Here is a 27659-nt window from a genome sequence, read left to right on the forward strand (position 1 = left end):
TATTACAAGCCATTACATACTCTGCCCTTAAGGAGACATCCTCCCCAGAGGAAGACAAATACTGGGTCTCATCTCACAGAACCCTCTCACTCCCCTGGTCCTCTTCCCCTCCCAGGTGATCCTCTGCAGAACAACACCCCAAGGTCAAGATCAGGAAGCATCTGCCTTTCCCTGGCCACCCGAGAGGAGACTTTAGGCAAGGGTTTAGCAAGGAATACGTAGGATTCATCACACTGCTCTATCAGACAACTTGATATGTTTAAGTCCAAAAAATCGAATTCCTTTTATCCTTCTTCCTTCTTTTTCCTTTTGCCAATGTTGAGCTAGGGGATGGTATTCATTTCCAGTTGTGATGGTGGATATGTGCTCCCTTATCCTTTTTCTCAGTTCACATTTCATGCTGCCTATATAGAGCTTGTAACCTATGTATACATGTTGCAATAGATGAGAAGAACAAATTACTTGCCCCTGGTAATGCTCTTTCTACTGGATGTTCCTCCCACGGCTTCCTCAGCTTAGATATATCCATGTACTGCTTTGCAGCCTCCGAATTTGTTTTGACAGCAGAGACCGCTGTGCAGCATCGAGTCAATGTCCCTCAACGCTTACCATTCCTGCGTCTGGACATGATGTTGATCGTGGTATAAAAAACATGCACTGCACCCGTAGCCTCAGTTCTTGGTTTTTCACTCTTTCTGCACAGCCAACTTGAGGATTAAATAACCTGCATGGGCGTTGAAAGAGAGAAGTGTATTAAAAAAGTCAAAAAAGGTAGCAGGCGCTCCTCTCGAGAAAGAACATGGCATGTTAACCTGTTCTGTGTTTTTTAGCCACTGTGAGAGTCCGCAGCCATCACTTTTATCTCACTGTACATTTCACAATGGAGGAATATCCATTTGCATATCCGTCTTTGTCCTGCCCACAAGGGCAGTCCAGCACCGAAATGCCAGGCAAACCTCCTTTGAACAAGAGTACCAACAGCAACCCCACACATGTGTTTCAGCCTTGTTGGGCCTCAACATTGAGGTGGAGCTGTGCCTCTCTGAGCACAGTGAGCAAGGGGTCCACGTCTGGGTTCCTCCATTCCCCCAGGTAACTTAGAGTGACCAACCCCAAGTTCCTTAGAAAAATGCAAAAAAGGGAGCAGGCGCCCCTCTGTCGAAAGAACATGGCATGTTAACCTGTTCTGTGGTTTTTAGCCACTGTGAGAGTCCACAGCCATTGCTTTTAGCTCACTGTACTTTTCACAAAAGAGGAATAGCCATTTGCATATCAGTCTTTGTCCCACCCACAAGGGCAGTCCAGCACCGAAATGCCTGGCAAACCTTCTGTGATCAGAGAGGAACAGCTCCACCTCACTGATGAGGCCCACCAAGACTGAAATACGAATATGGGGTTGCTGTTGGTACTCTTGTGCAAAGGAGGTTTGCCTGGAAAACTGAATGATAATCAGGATCTTAAACTAAAAGCCTTGCTTTGGCATGCGTTTTAAAATGCATAACACCACCAGGTCCATGTACCCGTAGATGGTAGCCACATACAGCCGTTGATTGGCTAGGTGAAGCAATAAAGAAAGCACTGCAGGTGTATTGCAAGTGAAAGGATCAATATATTTAGCTCTACAACAGATGCAAAACATATTCCAATGGCAGCAGTATAGTGCTTTTGCTGCTGGTCTTCTGCCCGAAAGCAACACCTCCATCACGCCTTCCAGGAGGTTCCAATCTTTATATCTTAACCTCTCAGAAACCAGGTGTGAAGGTTCAGAGTTCTGATTCCTGGGTGCAGGTGAATGCCTTGCTCTTGTGAGAGTAGTTCCACTCTCTGGGAAAGATGGAACGGAGGGCAGATGGGCATATCTAGAAGGTCCACGTACCCTGTTCCTTTGGGCCAATCCAGAGCAATCAGGATCATGGACTTCCCCGAACTTCCTCAACCTCCTGATGACATGAGGAATGCCGGGGACTGATGAGAATGTGTACAGGAGCGGAAAATCCGAGTCCACTATTAACGCGTCCCCCAGAGCTCCTCTCTGAGGAAATTCCCTGTGGCAGAACAGGTTGCATTTCCTGTTGATACTGGATGTGAAAAGATCAACTTGAAGGGTTCCTCAAAGGGCAAAGACCTATATAAGGACTTCCTGAGCTACCTCCCACTGTTGGGAGATTGTGCTCTGCCTGCTTAGAGCGGCTGCCATCGTATTCTCTTCTCCGGCTAGGTGAACAGACGATAGAACGATCCGATTTTGTAGTGCTCAAAACCAGAGCTACTTTGCCCCCTGGCACAGTGGTAGTGACCCTAAACCTACTATTTATTGAGGAAAGGCATGGCCACTGTGTTGTCCATCATTATCAGGATGTTTTCCCCTATATGGAAGGTAAAAAGGCCATCAGCGCCAGTTCGATCGCTCTCAGCTCCAACAGGTTTATGTCTCGTGTTGATTATGACAGGGACTAAATTCAGCTGATCGTGAGCTCCCCATCCTGTGAGGGAAGAATCCCTGACTGCTGTTATCTCGGGCCAGGGTTGCCAAAAAGGTTCCCCTATCATCACATTCTCCTTGCAGGCCCACAACAGGAGATCCTTTGCGACATTGCTCGGGACCTGAAGAAGGTCTGTCATCCTGCCTGAGAATTGTGACTATTGGGATCTCAGGGCTCACTGCAGGGCCCTCATCCGTAGGCAAACTTCTGGCACCAGGAAAATGAAGGATGCCATGAGGCCAAGCAACTCCAGAAAGTCAAATGATGGTAGATGTTGGTTGTTTTGAAATCTCGTTACCATCTACTAAATATGTTAAGCCCTCAACTCAGGAGGCAAAGTCTTACCCGAGGAAGAGTGCAGGACCACGCCAATGAAATTGAAATGAAGCTTTTAGTAAGGTGGCTCTTGTGACTTCTTGATGTCGAGGGAGAAGCCCAGCCTGTGGAGAGAGTGGTAAGTGCTGTTGAAATGTTAAAGTGCCTGTTCGGGAGAACAAGCTCTGATCAGTCAATTGTCTAGGAAGGGAAAGATGTGAATCCCTCACCTCAGATTCACTGCACCCATAGCCATTGGTTTTGTGTGGTATCCAGTCATTGCATCGAATACAAAGCATTGAATGCCAAAAGCATCGAAAAAAATGCATCGAAAAAAAGCATTGAATACATTTCTTTTAAAGGTAAAGGTTTTATATTAAGTATAATGGGTTTTAAGGGGTAAAAAAAATAGAGGTTGGTGGGGGGGGGGCATTTAAAAAACCAAAATGGAAAAATAAAATGCTTTCAATGCTTTTTTTTCATTGCTTTTTTTTAGATGCTAAGGCATTCGATGCAATCACTAGGAACCGTTTTGTGTAGACTCTCAGGGCAGAGGTAGAGGTAACCCCAAAAGGCAGTATTCAACTCTAAAAGTGAGAACTGCCAATGGCGAACCTCAGGTACTTTCTGTTCTTGTGATGTATATGCACATGAAAGTGAGCAAAGTGCTCAGGGAGGTTTTGGGGCTCTGGTTGAGGCAGAGGACAGTGAGGAGGTAGTTGCCTGGGCAGTTTTTCCTCCATGGCCTCTGGGTGCATGTGAAAACCTCATTTGTCCTCTTTGGGTAGCCTGACCTTTGCAAAACCATATTTTCCATATTTTTCACAGTGTAGTTAGGAACAATGCTATTTGATGCCACTTCCTGTTTTGTCAAGGGGTGAAAGGTTGTGTTTCAACGCTTCCTGGGATGTCACTTTAGGGTGGGGTCAAATGACATCTCGTCCGTTGATGTCATCAGAGGTCCAGGGTCGTGAGGCAAGGGGTGGGCCACTTTCTTTTGGGCGTCTGGGCATATTTCTAGTCCCAGTCTGACCCTATTTTTCAGGTTTCCCTTGCCTGATTCGGCATCAACGAAAAAGGGTTCACAATGGGCTTCGCTTCCTCAACAGTTCAATACTGGTTTCATACTGGGGTTCCCTTCCCCAACAGTTCAACAATCCTTCAATGGTTTGGGTAACAGAGATTTTGCAAATGCACAGTATTCTCTAGCCCTGGGCGGGACCACTCTGCTAGTGAGGCTTTCACACAATCATGCATTTGGCACCTCTTTAGTTCATAGTACAGTAACAGAGAATTTCGTTAAATTACCTTTTATAGCTCCTATACTTTTATTTTAAAAAGGAACCGTTCCGGAATGGATTCATTTTAAAATAAAAGTGTAGGAAGAAGTTGAAACTTGCACTTTCAGTCCACTGCACTGAACATTCCCTAAAACAGCAGGTGCAAGTGTTTGGGGGTGGTGTATTGTGTGTGGGAGGTGGCATGGCGATGGGGTTTGTGGGGAGGAGGGGCAGGCCAGCAGGGAACATAGTTCCACTACTTCTTTTCGTGCACTTCGACCACTGACTAAAACCGTCTATACAGTTTGTGCTCGTCTTTATATTTCACTTGGTCATGCACACAATGTTCACTTCGTGGGTCCCAGACCCTCTTAATTCTCATTATGGGTCCCTGATGCTCTTCTTAATTCCACAAATATAACAGTTATTATTTCACTTTTGTACACGCTTTGAGCCCTCTGTAATTTACAATCACAAAAAGTCTCTCTTTATTCGTGTAAATGTACACGCGGCCTCGCCGTCACTGCGTTTCTCATCACACTCTTTCAACAATGGACAATTGAAGCTTTCATCTTCATAGCGTCTCTCGCCACATGCTTGTCCTCACTTTGTAACATTGTATTTCATTCGTGCCTCGTGCTTTTCACAAACCGGGCTCCTTTCTGCTTGGAACTCACAGGCTGCGTTTCTCTTTATCTCTTGATGTGTGTCGAGGTCAGGGTCTTCTCCGCTGCCCCTCTGACACTCAAGAGCCTTCTCGCATGCTTGGGGGAACGAACACCTGTACCAGGCTTTCTCTTTTGGAGTTTGTTTCCTCGATCAACCCACTTCTGGCTCTTTGGAGACAAGGCCGCCTCGCCACGCTTTCTGCAGCCTTTTAACGTCTCAGGCCCTCTGCGTCTCATCGCTTCGCTCTCCGTTGACAGAGTTTGGGGTACTTAGGCGACCAAGTTCGCCTGCCTGCTCAACCTCCAACTCGTGTGCCTTCCCAAGCTCCAACTGGTTCCCTGTGTGACTCTAGGCTCCACCTCTTATACTCTGGGTAGCCGTCAATGTGTTTCAGGTGTGTATGATTATGACTGAGTGCCTGACCCTGCCCGGCCTCCTTACCAGGACAGGGCCATTGCATATTGCGAGGTATAATCTTCCTAATCTCAGTATTCCTCATCTCAGTAGTTTGGCTGACACAGAAAGGAGGGGAATTATGGCAGTTGTAGTATCCCATAAAAGTAGAGGGAAAATGGGGTAAACAATTGTAAGGAAATGGGGGATACCATATCTCGCCTTCTGGTGTTTTTTTCACACTGCCCAAGGACCCCCCTACCCAGGTGATCCTCCCTTCCTTGTCCCCCCCACAGGGTCTGGATACAATAGCGATGGCCCTTCCCTGGCCACCCGAATAAGGGATCCTCAGGGCTCGAGTAGGGAAACACCCTCAGGTTTTTCACAAAAGGAAGTCAGGGTCAACAGAGGAAGATCTGCATTTTTTCACCAACTCCTTGCTCACAGTAGGAGTGGTGTTGGGTTTTTGCCAATTTTCTAAAATAGGATTCCTTAGTGCTGAGAGGAAGGGGTCCTTAGGAGGACCTCTATCCATAATGTATGTACGGTCATCCTGGGTAATGTCCTCATCAGGATGTCCTCAACCCATGACTCAATAACCTTATTCATGACCGTTTTAAAGGTCACATTAGGGTGAGATTGTATGTCTGGTGTGCTAAAATCGAGCTCAGGGGAGGTATCCAGACCACTGGCTGCTTGGCTTTTGTTAAGACCTGTGGCTAAGTCTTCAAGACGGGAATGGTTCGAGACCAACTCTTCTGGAGAATTGGGGCCCCAAAGCATTCATAACAGAAGGGCGCAATGTTATCTTCCTCCTCATATTCTCCGAAGATGGACCCAAATGATCTTAAGATATCCGATTTTGAAACTCAAAGTTGTCTCCGAAGTCGACGTGAATGGGTCTTTCGACTTCAACTCCGTCGAGGAGGAAGTCACAGAAGCTTTTTGCTTCGATGAAGTCTCCATGGTCGACGCTATGCAAGACGACATTCCCAAGGTCTTCTGATCCAGGCTTTTGTGTATGCAGATCAAAGCCTTGCTGGATCCCCTGGTGGTCTTGAAAGACGCAATTGGATTCACAGCCTTTTTTGGCACTTTTGGGGGACCAGCAGGGGCCGCCTTTGAAACGACAGCCATCATCATTTCTCTGAACTTTTCCCATTTGGCCACAGAAGTGCTATTATTGGGAAAACGTACCGGACGCTTGTCAGGAGAGGATTCAGATGATGAGGAACGATGGCATAGTTTCTTTGATGACAAAGAGAAAGAGTGACGGGAGTCACTCCTGGTTCTGGACTGTTTGGAATGTCAAGATCGTTTCTTGGGCCTTCCTGTAGTCTTATCTCTGGTGGAGCTTCTACCTTCGGAAGACTTTCTCTACGGACGTGTGGAAGACAAAGACTTGGAGACCGACCGACCTAGGGTGAGCTTCTCTCCTTTAAGGCTATGCCGGTCATTGATTGGCTGGAGCAGCACTCAATTACCTCATGTTATTCGGTGAGGCCCCAGAGACAAATACTGTGTTGATCAGTGATCGACATCTTCGAATCACAGTCCACACATCTCTTGAAGCCTATCTTCAGCGTAGTGCGATGAATCCTACTGATGCCTCACTAAACCGCTGCCTAACATCTCATCCCAGGTGGCCAGGGAAAGGCAGAGACCTTGTGATCCTGGCCTTGGGAGTGGTTTGTTTGTTTGTTGTATTACTTATATTGCGCACCAGACCCAAGGGTATTAGGGTGCATTGCATAAGAGAGCTTACAGCTTGGTTACACACAACATAATCAGGAATACAATATATACAACGATATAATCAGGTATACAAATGGTGGCACATAACGTCAACAGATATAGGGTTACAGCTTAATTGTGGCTCTGGGCAAATACTAAGGTATTCATAGCATAATTCAGGTTGGCAATAGCATGAGACCCAGGTACACAAGTAATGCATATCGGAAAGCAGGAATATACAGGTATGTAAATAGTTAGATAGACATATGTGGTAGGTGCTGGAGGGTGTACTCGCTGCCTTGGTGCGCCCGAAAGGCTAGGAAAGAGAGGGATGCCGGATAGGTCTTATCAAGGTCATTGAGCCTTCTTATGAGGTTCTGATGAAATATTAGATAGGATTGATTTTCTCGCGGGGGGGGTGGTAGTGAATTCCAGAGTTGGGCTGCCTTAACCGGGAAGCTGCAACCCCCGACTCTGGAGAGATTAAATCTGGGGACTGATAGGTGGTTGGTACTAGATAGTATGGTGGGTCTGGTGTGTACTTCAGGAGGATCACCTGGGAGGAGACAAGGCCCAGGTGGTGAGGAGATCCCGTGGGATGAGACGCAGTATTTGTCCTTTAAAAGGGAAAACCTTTTAGAGTTGTCAAAACAGGTAATGGCTTATTGTCATTATGATGTATCTGAACCACATATAAGATCTGTGTCTCTGGGCACAAATGCCATACATCCTGAACAAACCATAAAAACAAAAAGACTATTTGCGGTACTTTAGGATACAAATAATCCTTACTCCCAGAGGTAAAATGGAAAGGAATTTTGAAATATTGCCTTAAATGAATTGTCTTATTCTGTAACAAAATAACTCTAAGGAAAATAAATATACCCTTGAAACCAAGAAGTTACTAAAAATAACTGATGCTGTTGTTAGGCACTACCAGTCTCATACTCCCATAAGTACTGGGATGAGGAAGAGAGCTGAAGAGTCATGTAGTAGTAGCTGTCAGGCAATTACGCCTGATAACCTACACCTGAGGGAAGCTGAGAGGCTTAAAAGGTCACCTCAGGTGCAGGCAATTAAAAGGAGCTGGAACTGTGGCTGGGGTGTATGCAGTAGCAGCAGAAGCAGAAGGAAGATGACACAGGGGCTCATTACGAGGTAGGAGGTAAGGGAAAAACGATGCCGGTAAAGGATTACCGGCATCGCTAACCGCTCCGGTCCATTACGACCCGCCTACCCGCTATTAGCGGCACTGCAAACAACAGTGCATCTAATAGCGGGCATGCGACCCCTCATGCCGGCAATAGCGGCATGGTGGAAATAGGAGTACATCACAAGGCAGACATGCAAATAGCGGCATGAATCAGGCCCAAAAAGCGGACACCGGCATGGCGGAAATACCGCCATCGCGAACCACCCGTAAAGGGCCATGTGCAGTGTTCCCAACTGCCACAGGTGCACACAATCAGCACAGGTGGGGGCAATGTAGACTGGGCCAGCACAAAAGGAGCACACCACACCCATTCCCACAGCAAAATGATTCCAATACTAGTAGCAATCCTGGGGCTGGAGGACATGATTGCACTGCAACAGCAACAACAACAACAGGCAGCACAGAGGAGACACAGGAGGAGAAGGAGGGCGAGACAGGCACAGCATGCCCCACCAGTGCAGGCAGTTGTACCACAGAGGCAGCCACCAATCCCCAGAGTCAGAGCCAGTCCATTCAACCTAACCCCTGATCAGATCCACACCCTGTACCGTCTGGACCGGGATACCATCACCACCATTGTGGACATGACACTCAATGACATTGTCAGCCTCATAGACATCCGTACCGCCATCCCCCCTCTACAGAAGGTGGTCTCTGTGCTCCACTTCCTGGCCACAGGCACCTACCAGCACACGGTAGGGCAGATGCATGGCATATCACAACCAGTATTCTCACGCACGCTGAACCAGGTGCTCGATGCACTCCTGAAGCACACAAGTGAACACATATCCCTCCCACGGACTGCCCAGGAGATCTCTAACACCAAAGTTGGCTTCCATTCACTGGCAAGCATCCCAATTTGCATCGGGGCCCTCGACTGCACCCATGTGGAATTGGTGGTCTCACATGCCATGGAGGCAGTGTACCGAAACCGAAAGCAATACCACTCCATCAACGTGCAAATGGTATGTGACTAACAAGATCATCACACATTGTTGTGCCCGATATCCCGGATCAACCCATGATTCAATGTTCCTGCGGAACTCAACGATAGCACGCTACATGGAGCGACATGCCAAACAACGTTCCTGGGTACTCGGTGAGTAGCATGGCAAGCACATGGCAGTGTGATGTGGGGAGTAGATTTGGGGGGAGGGGATGCATACTCCAACTGGGTGTGATTGGGGGGGAGAGATACATACTCCAACTGAGTGTGATTGTGGGGGAGATGCATACTCCAACTGGGTGTGATTGGGGGTGGGGGAGAGATGCATACTCCAACTGGGTGTGATTGGGTGGGGGGAGAGATGCATACGCCAACTGGGTGTGATGGAGGGGGGGAGATGCATACTCCAACTGGGTGTGATTGGGGGGGGGGGAGATGCATACTCCAACTGGGTGTGATTGGGGTGGGGGGGGGGGAGATGCATACTCCAACTGGGTGAGATCAGTTGACGGACTAAACAATGCCCATACTGAAATACACCACTGTCCCCCAAGGCAGGCCAGATTGAACCTGACACATGAAAACAATATGCAAGACGTAAACTGCACAACAATGACAATAAGCCATTACTGCAACCATGCCATATCCATCCACATGTACACTGCACATCATCAGACCGTACCCTCTACAACACAATGCAGCAACATGCTGTCAATGTGGCCAATGCAAATATCCGCTGAACAGCATCACAACGGAAATGCGACCTTGAGTGCATACAGAGGGATCACCTGAAGCTAATATATGGAATCTCACCCATACACCACAACAGAAGTGCTGCATGCCAGCATGGGGACATCAAGTCTGGAATGGCAGATCACTAGGAGTCTGGTTCCAACGGTGACAGGACCGAAGGATACGAATTACTACACATCACCTAGTTCATGGCAACAACTGCTGTAGGCATGCACAGTGCATGAACACTTGCAAGGACTAGATCACCTTCCCACATTGCAGTTACTTTGATTACCTCCATGCATGTAGGGATATGTGGATGTCATCCATCAATCAAAGTTGACTTGTGTGTGATAGGTACTGGTTCCATTTGATGTAATCACTTACACATATCCATTGTTGCACCCATGCAGGTGATGCTGGCTATCCCTTGAAGAGGTGGCTCCTTACCCCTGTCTGGAACCCACAGAACAGGTGGAAGAGGACTCCAATCGTGCACATACCCGTACCCGTGTGGTGATTGAGCAGACATTTGGCCTTTTGAAGACACGGTTTCGCTGCCTGAGCAAGTCGGGTGGGGCACTCCTATACGGGCATGAGAAGGTGGCCAAGATCACCATGGCATGTGTCATGCTGCACAATATGTGCATCAGACGGAACGTGCCTCTGCCCCCTGACATTGAACAGCAACCACCTGGTGAGGATGAGGAGGGAGAAGATGGGGCTGCACGTCATGCATGTGGCGATGCACAGGAGGGACTTGCTGTGCGCCAGCATCTGATAGACCAATATTTCTAATACACATGGATGAAGAGGGTGCAATGGATGTGGGACTCAGGGCACTGGGTGTTGTGGGGAAAAGAACACTGTGCACTGTCATGACACAATGGGTGTATTAAGTATTATAAGATTATGAAGTGCATGGACCCTCCATCCCAAACACCCTTTCCCCCCTCTCCCCACAACTCCCCCAAACACCCTTTCCCCCCTCCCCACACAACTCTCCCAAACACCCGTTCCCCCCTGCCCCCACAAATCCACAAACACCCTCTCCCCCCTGTCCCCCCTCACCCCACAATTCCCCCAAACATGGCTTGCACTTCAGTGCAGCATTAGTGTACACGAGTCACCAACATCACGCTGCCCCTACTTCCCACCTCCTCTACCAGCATCGGGTGGTTGCAAGTTTGTGCGCCGCATGGCCCGCACGGACCTGTGCAGGGGGCTGGTCTGCCTTGAGCTGGCAGAGGAGGAGGTGCTTGGTTGGTCCAGTCCCTGTGCGGGACGCTGACTCTCCATAGCATCTGCGATGCGGGTGAAGACCTGCCTCACAGCTGATAATTTGTCGCAAATGCGGTTGGTGCTGGCTTCAATAGCTTGTTTAATGCCCTTGGCATGTTCCCTGCACTCCTCCCTCACAAGGGCACCCTCGCTCACATGCTGGCCAACCAGCGCAGTCAGCTCCTCCTGGCACTGTCGTATGATACTGATGCCATGGTCTCTGGGCCTGCGTTTGGTGGTTCTTGACGCAGCTTGTGGCATGTGTCCGCCATCAGGTGATGACTCCATGGGACTCCAGCTCCCTGCCTCAAACTCACCACCAGACAGCTCATGGCTGCTGGCATTTGATGTGGGGCGTGGGCTGCGTTGGGCTGACTGCTGCGGGCTGGGTGTGTGGTGTTCCACGGGTGTTATGCAAATTTCCTTGACATCTGACATGGGTGCCGTGGCAGCTGCCTCGCCAGTCGAGCAGTTTGCGGCAGCCAGTGATCCTTCTGCAACTGGCTCCTGCGTGGTGGGAATGGCTGGTGTGGGTGCTACCACATTGTCGGACGGCCTTTCATGCCTTGGTGACGTGGGTACATGTGTGGCTTTGGCCCTCCGCGGCAGTCCAGATTTCCCAGTGCCCCTCGATGTGCTGGGCCTGGTGCCTACCTCCATGCCCTTGGCCTGCTTCTTTGGTGTTGGGGCCTGTGTTGCAGAGTCCTGCTCCTCACTGTCAGATTGTGAGCCTGTGGGGGACCAAGAGAGGGATAGCATTGGTGATGGGTCAACGTGCATCATGCATATGTTGTTGATGCTGCAGTTCTGTGCATTTGGACTTCAAGTTTGGCCATACAGGTTGTTAGCCAGATGGTTGGGTCATACAGGCATGAGTCTGGGTGACACGTGTCTGAGGTGCTGCATGCATGTGGTTGTGTGGGGATGCGCACAGCATATGGGCAGGGTTGTGTACATGTGTGTGTGATGCCCCATCCATTAGCTCATTTCCAGGTCGCATTTGGGGGAGTACCTCATGCTTTGCACTGCAGTGTTTTGTGTGGACACTCACCTCCATCTGACGATGACGGCACACTGCGCTCCATTTCACCCACTCCCCCAATGGATTCGATGCCAATGATGCTGGCACATGTCTCCTCCCACTCTTGCATCTTGATTGGGGATCCTCCTCCGCCTCCTGTACCCATGGCCAGGCTCCTATTGGCTGCTAGTATGCTCCGTACACGGAGGCGCAGATCGTCCCACTGCTTGCATACGTACTTTACAGTGCGGGGGGTGGAGCCCACCGCACTGCACTGACTTTCCGTGCCACCTCTGCCCAGATCTCCTTTTTTTTTTAATCAGTGTGGGACGCTGCATGTTGTGCGCAAAAACAACCGCTGCGTTAGCAGCTAGTGTGTCTGCTAACATTGTCAGTTTGTCATTGGAGAAGCATTCCTTGCGCTGGCGCGCTGCACCTTGCTTTAGGGCCTTGGGCATTCTCAGGTGTTGTAGGATTAAGTTTGACCAGCTGTAGTGTTGCTGCAGGACCTGGGGGCAGAGGATGGCAATGGATTGTGTTTTTAAAGATGGCCGCTGTGCTCTTTCCCGTTCCTGTGCGATGACACTACTTCCGGTTCCGCTTATTTGCGGTTACCGCTAATGCCGGATTCATGGATGGCGCAAGTGCTATCAGCTAAGGGACTTTTTGGGGCCTTTAACGGCATGGCGGTAGTGTCCTTACCGGCATGGCGCAAAGCTCGTGCCTGCGTACTCGTAATGGCACGCAATTAGCGGGCTGGTTACTACACGAAAACGTTATTTGCGCCATGCCGGTAAGAACCGTTACTTACCGCCTACCGTGTAATGAGGCCCACAGTGTTGGCAATCCAAGCAGAAGTGAGAGACACAAAGGGACTCTGATGGAGCAGATTTCACCTGCTTGTCCTGTGAGGGTCCTGTTCCCCAAACTTTGATGTGCACAGGCTGTACAGCAGAAGGCATGCAGGAAGGCTGCCTTTCCCCATGTGGGCCTAATTGCGGAGATTGCGCAGCAAAAAGCATGTTGGAAACCATTGCGAGAAGCTGCCATGAAGCCATGGGTCTCAGGAGCGAAAGGGGCTCCTTAATTGAGTGGCTGCACTGGAGACACCTTCAGCGAGAAAAGGTGTGGGTCCCAAGTGAAGCTAGCAGTTGTAGAAGTAGTGCAGCATGCAGAGAAAGGAACCCAGAAGCCGGTGAGCTGAACCAGGCATTCAGATTCCTTACACAAGCACTTCAGACAACAGTATCCAGCTAAATATTCACTCACGTATGAATAGAAGTGATGCAAAGTTGACAATTGAGTCTTTAACAAAGGAATATTTGAATTGTAGCACTCATGTGTGAGCAGGTTTTCTCGCTGATCAACCAGAAATGACCATAGAGAACAAAATACATGTTTAAGGGTTTTAAATTTACTATTATACTAAACTTTATTTACCATGGTATATATTTTGTTTTTATTAATGTATGAATAGATCGATATATGGAATTGATGGATTGCTCTTTACTTTGTAGAAGTAAGAATTTGCACCTGATGAAGGGATTGTTATCCTGAAACACGCTGTGCTGATACCTTTGAATATAAAGATACCAATTTTGACTGAACTGGATTGTCATTTTAATCATTGGAATTTCTCTTGTGAAATTATTGTTTGATATATTGTCAAATAACCATAAACTTCTCATCTCATCTCTGGATGAATTTTTCAGCAAAAACGTTTGCAGGGGACGGGAGTATCAGGCATTTTGGATACTTTTTCTTCTGTATCATCTACAGTGAGACAGGAATAGTTGCTTGAATTTGTATGATTATAATTGTTATCACAATGTCTAATGCTACAGGGAACAAGGAGCTGGGGATTATATGAGGTGTGTTACGAATAGTTTTACTGTGCCCACCAACTTCCTTTTGTGAATGGTGAGTGGGATTGGGCATACAATTGTAAGATAAATACAGCAGAAGCTGTGTTATCTGCAACGACATTAATCAGGTGAACACTTCAGCTGTATTACTCCATTTAATAGCAATAAATCCTATGTCAAATGAAGTAGTTACTGCTCTGTAGCAATTGGGTTTGAAACAAAATATTTCATAAATTACAATAAACACAGATAAATGTATTCATTGATCAATTCCAGCAACCTATAACAGATGTATATGAGTTACAGCTGCTATAAATATCAGGTAGGGCCCCCAGTGGTATGATTACTGCTGGGGGAAATATATATTTACAGCTCTCAGTACAATAATCACCATTACAGAAAGACAAAACGCATTGCTGCTGTTACTAAATTGTTACCTGTGGTAAAATTACTGTTGCTGATGAATGAATAACTACATGTGGTCATTATATTATTCCTGCAAACCCCCAACACAGAATAAAATAACACCTAAAAATGGTCTTAATTAATACTGGAAATTAGATTTGATCTGAGATGATCCTTAACAGGGTCAACATCAATAACAAGTGCCACTACCTGAAGCATATGCCAGATGGGGTCCCTAAACATTCAGGGAGTGATGTAGGAGTGGTGAGTGCCTTAATAGCCCTATTCCCGACCCAACAATGCATGAATGCTAGGGCTGAACGTGAGCTTGTTACTGCCTTCAGTAAATTATGGTCCCTTTGTGCTCTTACTTGAACTTTACACATTATGTGTTTTGCTACACTTTCTTTTTTACCCCCAGCAGTAATTATCACTGTTTTTTCTTACCGCCAGTGGTAATGCAACACTGCTGGCAATTCTGCATTGACTACCACCCAGTAAAACCAGCGGAGCAGTCATGTGTTTTGTGAAGTAATAGTCTATTTAATCTTTAATGTCAAAATTGTCTTCCAGTAGCTCAACATGTTACGGAGTTTAAACAGTGTCAGGAATCTGTAGAGAAAATAATGTCTGAGTGGATCAGTATATGAAAACACTTTATATGTATAATCATCATTTTCCTCCATATATGTTGTTGAAACATATACAACAGTACTCACCTTCTTGAATCAATGAATCCCATGGAGTAAAGAGATATTTCTCCAATCAAAGCATAATCTGGCACCATCATGGCAACAGTCCGAAACAAGGCCTGAAGAGGTGACAACCACAATTAAAGAAAAATTCAACTTTGCACCATTCTACAACCATAACCAAGGTCAACCACTCCTTCAAGATATGTCACTCATAGGCCATTTGGATAATACTGAATGCTTTATAAATAATTCAACAACCTTCCGTACTTCAGATCTGCAATAACATTCAATATGTTTTTACTGTAGAGATATCAATTACATAGGTTACATTATCGTGCAACATTTCTTTCACATTCTATACCAAACCACTTTTGGAAAACCCAAAATACTGACATGAAAATCTTTTTGAACAAGCACTATTGTTTTACCACTGTAATGTTTGCCATTCTGGATATAAAATCTTGTCACTGAAATTGTTACCAAGACCAGGGATTTCACCAAGTTATACTTGAACCAAAATTGGTCTGCCTTTATCAACTAACTGATGCAGAAAAATGTCTCCAGCATCCTGTTTCAACTCTGTTGAGGCATAACATACAGATAATCTTTTTTTGTAATATGGAGTAAACATAATATATACATGATAAATACTTATTTGTAGAGATTTGTAGCAGGGTGTTGGACAGGCCTATTTTGCATCTATTAGGAGGTTTTGAGTCTTCAAATGAGAAGAGTAATCATGCATGATGCCTTGAATGGGGTAGCAGAAATGTTCTCTCCCACTAACTCAAAGGCATGATATTCTGATAAGTTGAAATTGTTACTACCTCACGTCCCATAAGAGCCACATTCTTAATTGAGTCAGATATTTGTACACCTCAGTGGGTATTATCACCCTCATGCACTGAATCATAGCCGTCAAGAGGGTATCAGGTAATAATATACCCAACAAAAATATCGCCACATATATGGCCGTTTGGTTCACCATAGGCAATATTTTTGTTGGGGATATTATGTGGAGGCGGGGGTTGGGGGGGTGTCCCCTGCACATTAAAAAATTATGCAGAGTTTGCAGCGGTGTCCCCTGCAGGGTCCATATGTGAATTTCGCCACAAAAATATGGCGATATGTTTATGGCAGAATTATCACATGGAACCGTCAAGAGGGGTTGTATACCTCTGCAGTACTGTTTTCTATACAGAAATAACATTTTCTGGTTCCTTCCTGATATTCAGAAAATTCTTAAGACAAATTCCCCGATGTCCATGGAGCATGTTTTGCTACCAGGCTACTGGCAACATCAGAATCCACTCTACTGTTTCAGTGGGGCTTGAAACTGTATCCTCACTGTTCTATATACTCCCTCTGCATGGGATGGTTAAGTCTGCTTGTTGTCCCAGCCAGGGCTTATGCTTATGATTGGTGTTGCATGCCAGAGGTTATTTTGCTTTGAGGCTGTGCTTGATACACACCGTGGGGTTGGGCATGCACTGCTGCAGCTGGCACACACACAGCAATGCAATTGTGGTTTACATTTGAGCCAGCTAACACCATATTATCTTTTCCCTCTTCCAACTTATCCTATTTCTCATTCCTGTCTCTAGCTACTCACTGTGAAGTAATCAGTCTTCCGAGGATAGATGAAACTGATCACGCCCTTCCATCCTGTCCAGTTTGCCCTAATCCTGTTCCAAAAGCACTCGAATTCCATTTAGCATGAACCCTTTGGCCACTCCTTTCCAGAAAATCTGATCAGCAGCAGTCAGTAGATGACTTAGCTTCACCTTGTCTATTTCATTGCAGTTGTGGAGGCTCTCTCAACCAGAGCGTTCAGACATTAACAATTGCAATCCAAATATCGCGTTTCCTTTCGAGGACGCTCACCACACAATTGTTTTTTTTATTTTCATTTACATGTTTCAATTGCATTGCAATTTTTACAGCACATTTTATTAAAAAAAATATATTTTGTCGATTCTTTGATGAATTTCTCCCTTTATTCTGCAGTGTTTAGGTTTTGATCTTCAGTAGGCGGGATCGTGTCCCAGTCGCCAAGTGCAATATATTTTTTAAATATTGTGCCACAGAGATCCTCAATAACGTTCTTTTGCCACACATCAACTTGGCCCACCAATCTTCTTCCGTATAGGTCCGATGGTCCGGAAAATGATGGCCCAAGTAAGTGGTCCTTACTTTTGTAAGACCCGGGCAAGATAGTAACAGATGTCTTGCAGTTTTGACTTGGTCCGTGACATTTGTTTGATAATGATTTCCTCCTAATTGCTCTAATTTCATTAGTCAGGGGCAAATTCAAACGTACTCTCAAGAAGATATCTCGGGGGGATTTATTTGGGAATTTAGCCATGTATCCCGGTAACTGGTTTAACTTCTTTGTATTCATTTCATTGGTGTGCTGGTTGTCAGCTTATTCTTTAATGTGGTTTCCAGGGTTTGGATCCAGTCCCATATTTCCTGTTTTTTTTCACTTTCGTTGGATTTCGTACAGTACAGTCGGCGTCATCAAATTTGCTTTTGTTTGCCCAATTTTTTAACATCTTGTTAGATCCCCTCTTGAGTTCATTATTTATGATGTCATAAATATGCGGTCATACATCTGCTATTATCTTTCTGTAGAGCAGTAGGCCATTTCTATGAACCGTTGATCTAAGTGAGAATAAGCCCAGCTCACGACAAATAGAGGTCATTGGTGTTGATGCTGGGAGCCGAAGGACACAGCTCCAAAAGTATCCTTCTACCCTTTTCCAAATTCTGTCAGGAATTTGTGGCATTGCCTCCACTCCGTACATCAACGTGGGAATGACCTTTGGCTTGTAGACGTCTCTTACTGGTATTATGGAAAGTCGGACGAATTTCCTGTCAATTGCCTTTGCTTGTGCCGTCAGCTTTTTTGGTTTTCCCAAGCAGGACTACTTGCATTGGGTGTTCGACTGCGCTGTTATTTACAGTCACCTTGAGATACTTAAATTCTTTGACCTGTACGATTTCAGATCCTTCCAAGTAGCAATGGAGTTTTTCTGTTTGTTTGGGATTTCTTCCCAAACACATTATTTTGGTTTTTCTTTTATTTATCTCCAGATTGTTCATCTTGGTATATTTTGCAAGATTGTCCAGTTGGCGCTATAGGCCGACTGCTATCTGGTCTAATAAAATTAGATTTTCTGTGTAGAGGAGGCAAGTGATTTTGGTGCCTCCTAGTGCAGGTGGGAAGGACCTTATTTCTTCCTCGGAATATTGAACATCTCCCAAGTATGAGTTAAATAAGGCTGGGGCCAGTGGGCAGCCCTGCTTTACTCCTCTTGCTGTTCTGATTTCTGTTGATAGCAGATCCACACGATTCAGGCACACCCTCATTGATACATTGGCATGGAGGGCTTTTATGGGTTCTAAGATCTCCAAAGGGCAACTTCAGTTTGAGAGTTTCTGCCATAAAATGTCTCGATTGACCTGGTCAAATACTTGTGTCAGGTCAATGAATGCAACACATATCCTGCGGCTGCCTTCCAAGATCTTTGCCTTTAAGGCACTCAAGAGGAGAATATTTGCAGTTTTTCCCATGTTCTTCATGAATCCTGCTTGGAATTGATCAGCACAGCCCGCCGTTTTTGCCCATAGCTGGAAGCAGTCTAGAATTAAAGAGCCAAAGACCTTAACTTTTACGTCTAGTAAGTCGATTGGACGATAGTTCCTAGGATTCTCTTCACATCCTGTTTTGTAAATTGGTACTATCATTCAGGTCTTCCATGATGTCTGGACGGTTTCTGTTCGTAGACATTTCCTGATGACTTCATGTATAAATATGGCCCATTCATTCGGATGTTCCTTGAGGCCTGCGTTTGTTATCCCATCTGGGCCTGGCTCCCTTGACGTGTTAAGCTTGTTGATTTTTGTCAAAATTGTTTCCACATCGTATGGAAAATTCCATGACATTTGTGCATTATCTTGCCAAGTGCAGATTCCCATCTCCCGGTTTTTGGAACACAGCAGAGAAATGCTCCACCCATTGTTTTTCCCCTACATTGTTCTGTAGGGAATCGTTTCTCTCGTTGGCTGACACTTTAATTAGGGACCAAAACTCTCTCGATTTCCTGCCACATATTGTTTTAAGCATTTGTTCCGAGTCTGCTTGGTAAATTTGGACTCTGTGAGCCATAAGCCATCTTTTATATGTACTTTCCGCGCACTTGGCCTTTTCTATATCTTTGGTGTTTTTAGTCTTGGTTGCCATATGCGTAGCTGCCCTTAGGACTATTCTCTTGTCTACCACCAACTTATCGTAAAGGTGAGGGTTAGCTTTTATGTTATCTTTTGTTCCCTTTTTTTTAACCTTTATATGGTATGCTATTAGCAAAGGTTGGTAGTCGACCATTAAGTTGTTTGAGTCTTCATTGGTACACTCGGTAGTGGTCAAATATTTAGTTGTTAAATCTTCGAGGGTTTTTACATTTAATCTTAAGTGGGTTCCACTGTTGCACTCCTCTACTTCAGCCTTCATTCTGGTTCTCGGCTCTCTCTCGGCCTTCCATGTTGTTTTTGGCAGGTAATGATCACTATGATTTGTTCGTACTACTTTAAAAGAAGTGATCAATGGAATGAATCCTCTAGAGACAAAGATGTGGTCAATGGTAGCAGTTTTGCCATCGCTCTCCCAGGTTGGTATTACCAAACCGTTTTGATCTTGCAATGCATTTAGATTGAAGATGTCTCGAGAATCCATCATAGACATCCATAAAGTTCCTCTTTCAACTGCAGGCGATTGTTTTTTAACTCGATTCATCCTTCCTGAATTCACTGCACAAATTGCATTTAAATCGCCACAAATAATTATGTACGTTGGTTGGTAGTCAGAGTTTAGATTGTCAATTATAGTTTAAGCCATTGAGAGGAACTTTTCGTTGTGCATTGTCAGAGGAGGGTTCCAATTTGTGTTTATAATCGCCATAAGGTCAGTCGTTTTGGTGTCTCTACGCATTCCTTGACAACTCCATCTCATAAGCAGGACTTGAAAAGATTGATTTGAGATTAAGATCTTGTCGAGGTGTATGTCGCTGCCCGGTCTTACAGTTGTTTTGAGGCCAGAGTATGGACGCTCTTTTCGACCTTTCTGGGCTGGTGAAATGATTTCATAACCATCCAAATGAGGCTTTTCCATTAACCATGTCTCTTGGAGGCACAAAATGTAAAAATCTCCAAGGTTGACATCAATAGGGACTGTGAGATCGCCAAAGCCCCTAGTGTTCCATAGCCCATGGTTATTAAGCTTTTGGTTTGAGCCTGTGTTTCTGTAGATGTCTTTTTCTCATGGCATATTTGGTGCTTTATGAATGGCTATCTTTGCGATTGCCTTGCAAGGGCCTCTGGAATCCATCCCCATGTTTGTTGCTCTTGCTCTTTTTGCTTTTCTGCAGAGTTAGTAATAGCTTTATTTTGGTTGCCTCCAGCAATTTCCGGATTAAAGGTCACCCTTAGTTTCGGTAAAGGACCTTTTGGTACCCTTCCTATGTTTAAGGGGTCCTTATAAGTATAGGGTTCTCTTCTCACTGCTCCTTGGTCTCCCCCTCTCGTTGCTCCATAGGTTTCTTCGTAAGGGGTCCTCTGCTGGAATCTAAGACATTCTTTCGCTGCTATTAGTGCAGTGTGCAGCATTATTTGTTGCAATTAGAGATTCTCGCCTCTTTTCGCTCCATTTACCATTAGCTGGTTGGCATGCAGAGGAACCATATTCTGGTGGAGTTAGATGTTCCTCCACCCTTGTGTTCTGATTTTGTACCGTTTTTTCATCAAGTGTGCTTTCTGTCAAATCAAACCCAAGCATCAGAAAGCTTTCTGTAGCGGCTGATAACATGCCCTTCACCACTGGAGAAGTAACATGAAGATAAACACTATCTGTTCCGACCTCTTGTCCCAAATTCAACAGTTTTCAGATCTTCAGAACAGAGCTGTTTCAAACTTGGATCATGATAGATTTTTCGTTCAGTATTACCTCGTCCCCCTTGTCCCAGATTTGTTCCAGCTTAAAGGTACGGGTGCTTCTGTCTTTGTTATTATGCCAACGATCTCCTTTCTTGAGATGGCTGATCCTTTAATTGTTTGATTGAGCGTGCCTTGAGGATCTTGAGGCCTCCACTCCATCAGCCTTTTTTCTCTGAAATGTGCCTCTCTGTTGTAAGTTGAGGGTGTTCTTTTCAGAGGCCTTTCCTTTGTTAAATACCTGCTTTGGCTTCTTGATGATAACTGTTCAATCCTTATGTGGGGAGATCTTTTCCTCTCATCTGTTTCCGCAAACCTGCTTCGACTTCTTGGTGATAGCTTTTTGATCCTTGTATGAGGAGGTTTTCTCCTCTCGTCTTTTTTGTAAACCAACCATTTAACCTTTGGTTAGCTGTGTGTCCCACCTCAGTCAATTTTTGGCATCTGTCTGCCAAACTCAAAAAGACAGGAGAGTGTCTTTTTAGGGGAGTTATTGTTGAGCTCTGTCAGTTCGGCGTTGTTGGATTTTGTTCAGGCGCTGTAGTCATCAGCTATGATTCTGGGATAGGTCCATTAGGTCAATGTCCTCATCAGGTTCTTCTATTACTATTACAGATTTGGTTGGAAGGTCTGCTTTCTTTATACTGGCAGAGTCTGCCATTTCTTTCAGTTGTCTATTACTGTTTATTTGTATTGGTGCTTGTGTAGGTTTGACATTCAAAGTTTTGTTTTCTCCACTTTTCTTTATCATCTTGGGCTTGTCGTTCACTTTTCCTTTAAGCGACAAAGCTCTCGCACCATCTTGATTTTTATTTCTCATTTGAGAAAAGATGGCGAAGTTCATGGATTTGTTCAGTGTGTTATTGTTTTCGTTATTAGTCATGTGATGTAGAGAACAGCTTGTGTTTGAATCCTGTCCCAATATTTCAAGCACTATACATCCGTAACGTGGAGTCTTTTGTTGTTTTAGAAGTTTGAGCATATTTTCTTTTTATTTCTGGAGACCTTATTCAAACACTCTATTTTGTCAACTGTTGCCTGTGTGTGCAAGGAATGTCTGGTAGTTCTTTGTGCGTCACTAGCGGTCATGCAGTTTCCTTCCTACGTTTCAGGATCTCCTAATGTGACAAAGCAGTTTGGTGCAATGTACTCAATGGGTGTTTGGGTGCCTATTTCCGATGAATACTTTGTCTCACTTGTTTTTACCTCTTCTGTGGGTCCAAGGTCTGGTGCCTCCATTCTTATAATAGTTAGACTTGATTGTCTTCTGTCATGTTTCCTTAGTTCATTAGGCGTTATGTACCCCTCCAAGTAAATTAACTTGGAGTGCATCATTGCAGTCATTGTAGAATGGTCCTTGAAGGTGTCGTTTAGTGCTTCATACAATTTGCTGAACGGCGCAAGCGCAATCGTTACTGCAGACATGATTGCAAAAAGATCTGTTTTTTTACTTGGCGTTTCCTTTCCACTGCACTGTGGTTGTTCCGTTGATCTTCTGTGTCGTGCCATGTGAAAAGTGGATGAAGAGGATCGAGGACAAGGAGACATTTGAAGGTTGTCAAAATCGCCTTCTCAAGATTTTTCAGATGTGATCTGAGAATCCTTGGTTCTTAGTGCTAGATGATTTTCCGACATCTCGTGCTCTCCCACTTTGCTACCAAAATTATTATGTTGTCTCAGCGTCGGTTCATGATTTATTGGCATGGTGGTCGCACTTGGTGACTGAGTTTTGTCATAGGAGAGATCTAATGACACACCTCTTGAAATTCCCATTTCCTTTATGACATTTACTTTTGGTGATGTGTTATTGTTTTTCTGATTGTCACGTTGATACTACCAGTGCCTACGAAAACCTCTGCTTGCCGAGGGTACAGTTTGTATACTGAATCTCCCGGGAGATTCAAAGGACCCAGAGGGTGGTCCGTGGCCTGGTTAGGATTTACATTTGGAGGCCGACCAAAATGCCATTGTTGTCTTACTGGTTTTTGTAGTGTTGCTTGGCCCGTGATTGTGCTTGTACATCCCTGTTTTGTGTCCTGGACTGTTGCACGCCCTGGATGATCAACATCGTATTCCAGGATCTCTGCGTTGGATAATTCACCTATATTCCCCATGCAAATTTTTCCCTTCTTGGCAATAAAGTGTACAAAGGTACCCGCAGTGCCCATACCCAGTGACCTCATTGGGTAATCTTCCTGTACGTTCAGGTTTTTTTTTGTGGTTTCAAGCTATCCAAATTAAATGTATTCAATGTAGATTTTGGCGCTTGAGGAGCTTTGAATTTGAATCTAGGTTTCATTTTGTTTGTTACTTGGGTCGATTTCCCTATGATTTGTTTTCTTCCAGGATATCGATTTGTCAATGTTGTTTTCTTCCCACCCTTAGCAGACTTGGAGTCTCTGTTGGTACAATTAAGGGAGGGGCTAAGCTCATCTTGTTGAGATAGGTCCAGCTCCCCATGCGACCCGCTGCTGGAGTTTGATGCTAGTGAAACCTCACGTCTGCCTCCTCCATAGTTTCAGCTTCTTCCGATGAGCTGGTTTTATCCAAAGAAGGATTTCTTGGTCATGGGAAGAAGGCAAAGGCGAGGGGCACTGCAAATCATCTCTCCCACATTCGTTGTGAACTTCAATTTCCACCACTAATAATGACAATGTCGTTGCTGCGTCTCGATCTGTGGTAGGTTCAGGTTTTTCATCCGAGTCTGTTTCCTGTATCGTTTTAATCAAACCACTCCTCTCATATTCACCCTTGGTATTTTGGCAGTGATCCACCACCTGGGGGCTTCCCAGAGCAATGCCAGAGGACTTCGCTCTCTCAGCAAGTTCCACAACAATGACTCCCTTCTTCGCTGAATTGTGCAAACGGAGTTCATTCTCAACGGGCATTAGGCACTCATTCACCTGATGCCGGGAAGTCCAAGCACCCGCGGGAGTCTAACTGACTCTAGCGCAATAGTGAGGCATGACCAGCACACACGAAGAGCGCGGTGTCTGTTCCACCCTCGCTGTCTCCTCGCCTCTCCTGGCAGGCAGTTTGGCAGGCAGGAGCTCCCCCTTCGACTCCAAAGTAAGTACTGGGCTATCGTTTTGGCTTTTACTTCTGTCTTTGCTCTGCATTTCATGTGTGTCTGACTGCTGATTAGCACAATTGTTTTGTTTTTAATTTGGAAAAGGAATCAGAGCTAGGTGAACAGGGGAACAAAGAGGTGGAAAAAGACGTCAAATAAAGTTGTGCAGTCTGATTTGGAGCAGGTGGTTATTTCTCCATTGGTTAGACCTGTGAGCAACGTGGGCTTTGTTCCTGGCGGTGATAGCAGGATTTGAGGCGGGCTCTTTGGCTCCAGATTCTCGGGATCTTCACGTCTGGACTGCATAATTCACAGACACCAACCTTCTTCCTTATTCCACCGTCGTGCCTTTGCTGCCACAGACTGCTACAGACTGCAGCACAGTCAGAAGCCTCACTCTGCGGCCCACTCCACGGCCGCAATGAGGTTTTGTAGAAAAACGCTGTGTAGGGCAAGTTCCTCCTCAGCCCAACAGTAAACACGGCAAAAAGACTCACAGATCCCCACTGCTACAGACTGCAGAACACTCAGCAGCCTCACTCCGCGCCACATAATGACTAGATCTCATGGAACAGGCATCTCCTAGACATTTTGGTGTATCACTCATTCCCATTCTCAGTTTACCTAGATTGCTGGTGTCATACAGTGAAGTTATAACATCACACTGTCAGTTGGAAAACTTCTATGTGTTCCTACCAGTCAGCCGATAATCCAATAACGATACAGTAAGCAATCCAGGCAGTCACTTACTTAACTGAACCCCTGCCTATCGGAAGAACATAGAGGCAGGGTATAAGAAGCCCTACACAAGTGTGTGCTAGGCAGGGGAAAAGAACATGGCAAGTTACCCCCTCCTTCAACCTGCTGCTCCTTCTGACATTTAGGTAAATAAGAGCTATGGATGAAGAAAAAGCAAAGCTTCATCACCTTTGCCACCACTCAATCCCGGCCACACTATGGTGCATGGGAAGAGGTAGCAACAAGAGAAGGTTATCATTACACCCCCACCATCAGCTTGCATGAGAATTATAGTTAAATAAGGAGCTACAGTTGAAAGATGGGCACAATCTCTCTCCTTTGCCATCACTTCAGGCACAGAGTTTGGCAGGGGCAAGGGTGATTCCCTCTTTTCAACTATGGCGCTTGAAGTAACAGAATCCCAATTACAGTAGGGATGCCAACAATTACAGCTTGGGTTGTGCTGTAACAGTTCCATTCAGGCACTGCTGGTGGAGGAAGGGGAATGCCAGTGGTGCCAATGCGGATATTTTACACAACATACATGAATATTTGTTACATTTGAATTCCTTATAGCCCAACTCAGCAGGCTACTACCACCACAGGAGAGGCCTTTTCCTTAGTTATTGGCCCTCACCTTTAGCTTGACCAATAATGCAAGAGCATACCTTTAATGCCGGTATAGCTGCCACAGTGGGCTGTAAGGCTACAATAATCATTCGAATACATTAACCAAGACATATGGACAAAGCATATAACACTACAAAAGTACCTTTAGATTATCAGGAAGCTCTGCACGTCCAGCATAGCCGGGATTCATAGTGATGAAGACTGAGCAGGTTGGGTTTAGTGTTAGTTCCGTTCCTTCAAAAATGAATGTTTTCAACTTTCGAATTATAGCCTGCTGGATACTAAGAATTTGCTGTGCGACTACAGACAACACTTCCACCTAGAATTAGATAAACAGGAAACAGAAAAGGAAAATAATGCTGAAACGGATCACTGTGTAACAAAGTATGTATACTTCATGGCTGTTCACCATTTTACCAATAACATCATCTTAACATTTTTCACGCCTCGTTTCTATCATTTCTTAGCTCATTGCTATTCATCTGCAATGCATAATTCTAACCACATGTATCACATTAACTGGCTGGCCGAGATCCAGTATATTTGCAAATGGATTGCCAGGTAGGGTAAGGTAAGTGGTCTAATATGGTGCCCGTCTGTTAAAAATGTTGGCATCACTATACCTGGCTCTATAAGAAAGGCAGCTTGGGGTATTAGTTGGATAGCAAGAAAGACAGGTGCAGAAAACCTCTAGTGCTGGTGGCTACAGGTCAGAAGAGCCTGTTTCTTCTGTGCCAATATGAAAACTCTGCAGAATTACTCGAATTACTCTAGATGCCCTAATATTGTTAGTGTCTAGACTCCCTGTAGCGGAATTTGGGTTTGCGTTTTACATTTCAGGAGCCCAGTTCACACAGATCTGCAATGGAGCAAAAGAGGACACACATGTCTCAGATTTGCACCTCCTACCCTATACATGATTAACAAAACTTGATGCTGGAGGAAATGTGGGGATGCATAGAACATCTCTGAGATGCTCAAGTGCAATGGTGAAGAAGGTTAGGAAGTGTTGAGACCAGACACCTAGGCCGTTACAAGAAAGTATGATGTTGCATCCTTGCTCCGTCTAATAGACACCATTTACTTTTTTTCCCCTTTGTGAGAAAGGTTATGCACATTGGTGATGTAACATTAATTTGTTGTATAAATGCACCATCCTCCTTTTTGTTGTTTGGCGTAGTTTAATATTATTTAATTTTGGAATAAAGCATATAATTTCTTTACTGTAATGATTTTGATGACCTTATTATGATTTTGATATTATGGTCTGCCATAAATCTCACAATAGCTAAAGATTTCCTCACCAGGGTGCTGTAGAAATGTGTAATGTGAAAGGAGTCATTGTTTGGATTGAGTTGCCTGTCTATGGTTCTAATCTGAGGAGGTGCCATCTCCCCTGTACCTGTCTTTAAACTCTCGATGAATGCTACAGCCACTGCAGAGCTTGAACTCTGTACAGTAAAATGGATCTTCACTGCTGGGGCGCTCTATAATACATTCCTCTATCCACACCACCTACTTTAACAATATTACTATCTTATTATAATGATTTTAATTCCTTAATGGGCCTGAGCCTGAAAGGGGGCTGTGCCAATAAATGTTAAGTGTGAGAAACCTGAAGGTGTCTCATCCGCTAATCCCCGGGGATCTGTCATCCAGGTGGCCAGGACACAGCCATCGCAATTGGATCCAGTTCCCGGGGGTGGACAAGTGCGGGAGGATCACCTGGATAGGGGGGGGGGTCTTCCGGGAGGGGAAGTGGGAGAACGGGTGAGACGTGGGTGAGACGCGGTATCCTCTTTCCTGTAATACCTTTTCCCCATCCTAGCAGGTAGGATACCTATAAGCTCAACCCCCCCCATCCCTTTCCCAACACAAATATTTTCTCATGGATAGTTCATCGCGAGCGACAGCAGACTAACACCAGAGCCATATACCTGACATGTCCCAACACCCTGGTCAGGCAATTACTAATGATACGCACCTGACTCTCATCACACTTCCTCACACGGATAAAAGGCGGAGCACGAAAGCACACTCCGAGCGAGGAAAAGCACACGAGGAAACAGCATTTCCAAGGTGGCGATTTAACACAAGAAGAAAGACGGCGAGACCGGAGAGGGTTGCAAGGAGGGAAGTACCCTTGACCTCCCGAAATCACTACTTTTATGAGCCTCAGAAAGTGAGAAGCCTAAGACCGG

The 27659-nt window shown here is 45.4% G+C and overlaps 1 protein-coding gene across 1 annotated transcript in view; it reads right to left on the minus strand.

The window, feature by feature from the left end:
• Positions 1-27659, minus strand: part of DNAH3 (dynein axonemal heavy chain 3) — a 1861430-nt gene that overhangs the window by 1034012 nt on the left and 799759 nt on the right. The window contains exons 31-32 of the mRNA XM_069647670.1: positions 25601-25777; positions 15057-15148 (exon numbers count right to left, since the gene is read on the minus strand). Coding sequence (XP_069503771.1) covers positions 15057-15148; positions 25601-25777 — 269 coding nt within the window. The remainder of the gene's footprint in view (positions 1-15056; positions 15149-25600; positions 25778-27659) is intronic.

The sequence above is a fragment of the Ambystoma mexicanum genome, chromosome 2q, assembly GCF_040938575.1.
Source record: "Ambystoma mexicanum isolate Mex_15411 chromosome 2q, UKY_AmexF1_1, whole genome shotgun sequence".
Classification (NCBI taxonomy): Eukaryota; Metazoa; Chordata; class Amphibia; order Caudata; family Ambystomatidae; genus Ambystoma; species Ambystoma mexicanum.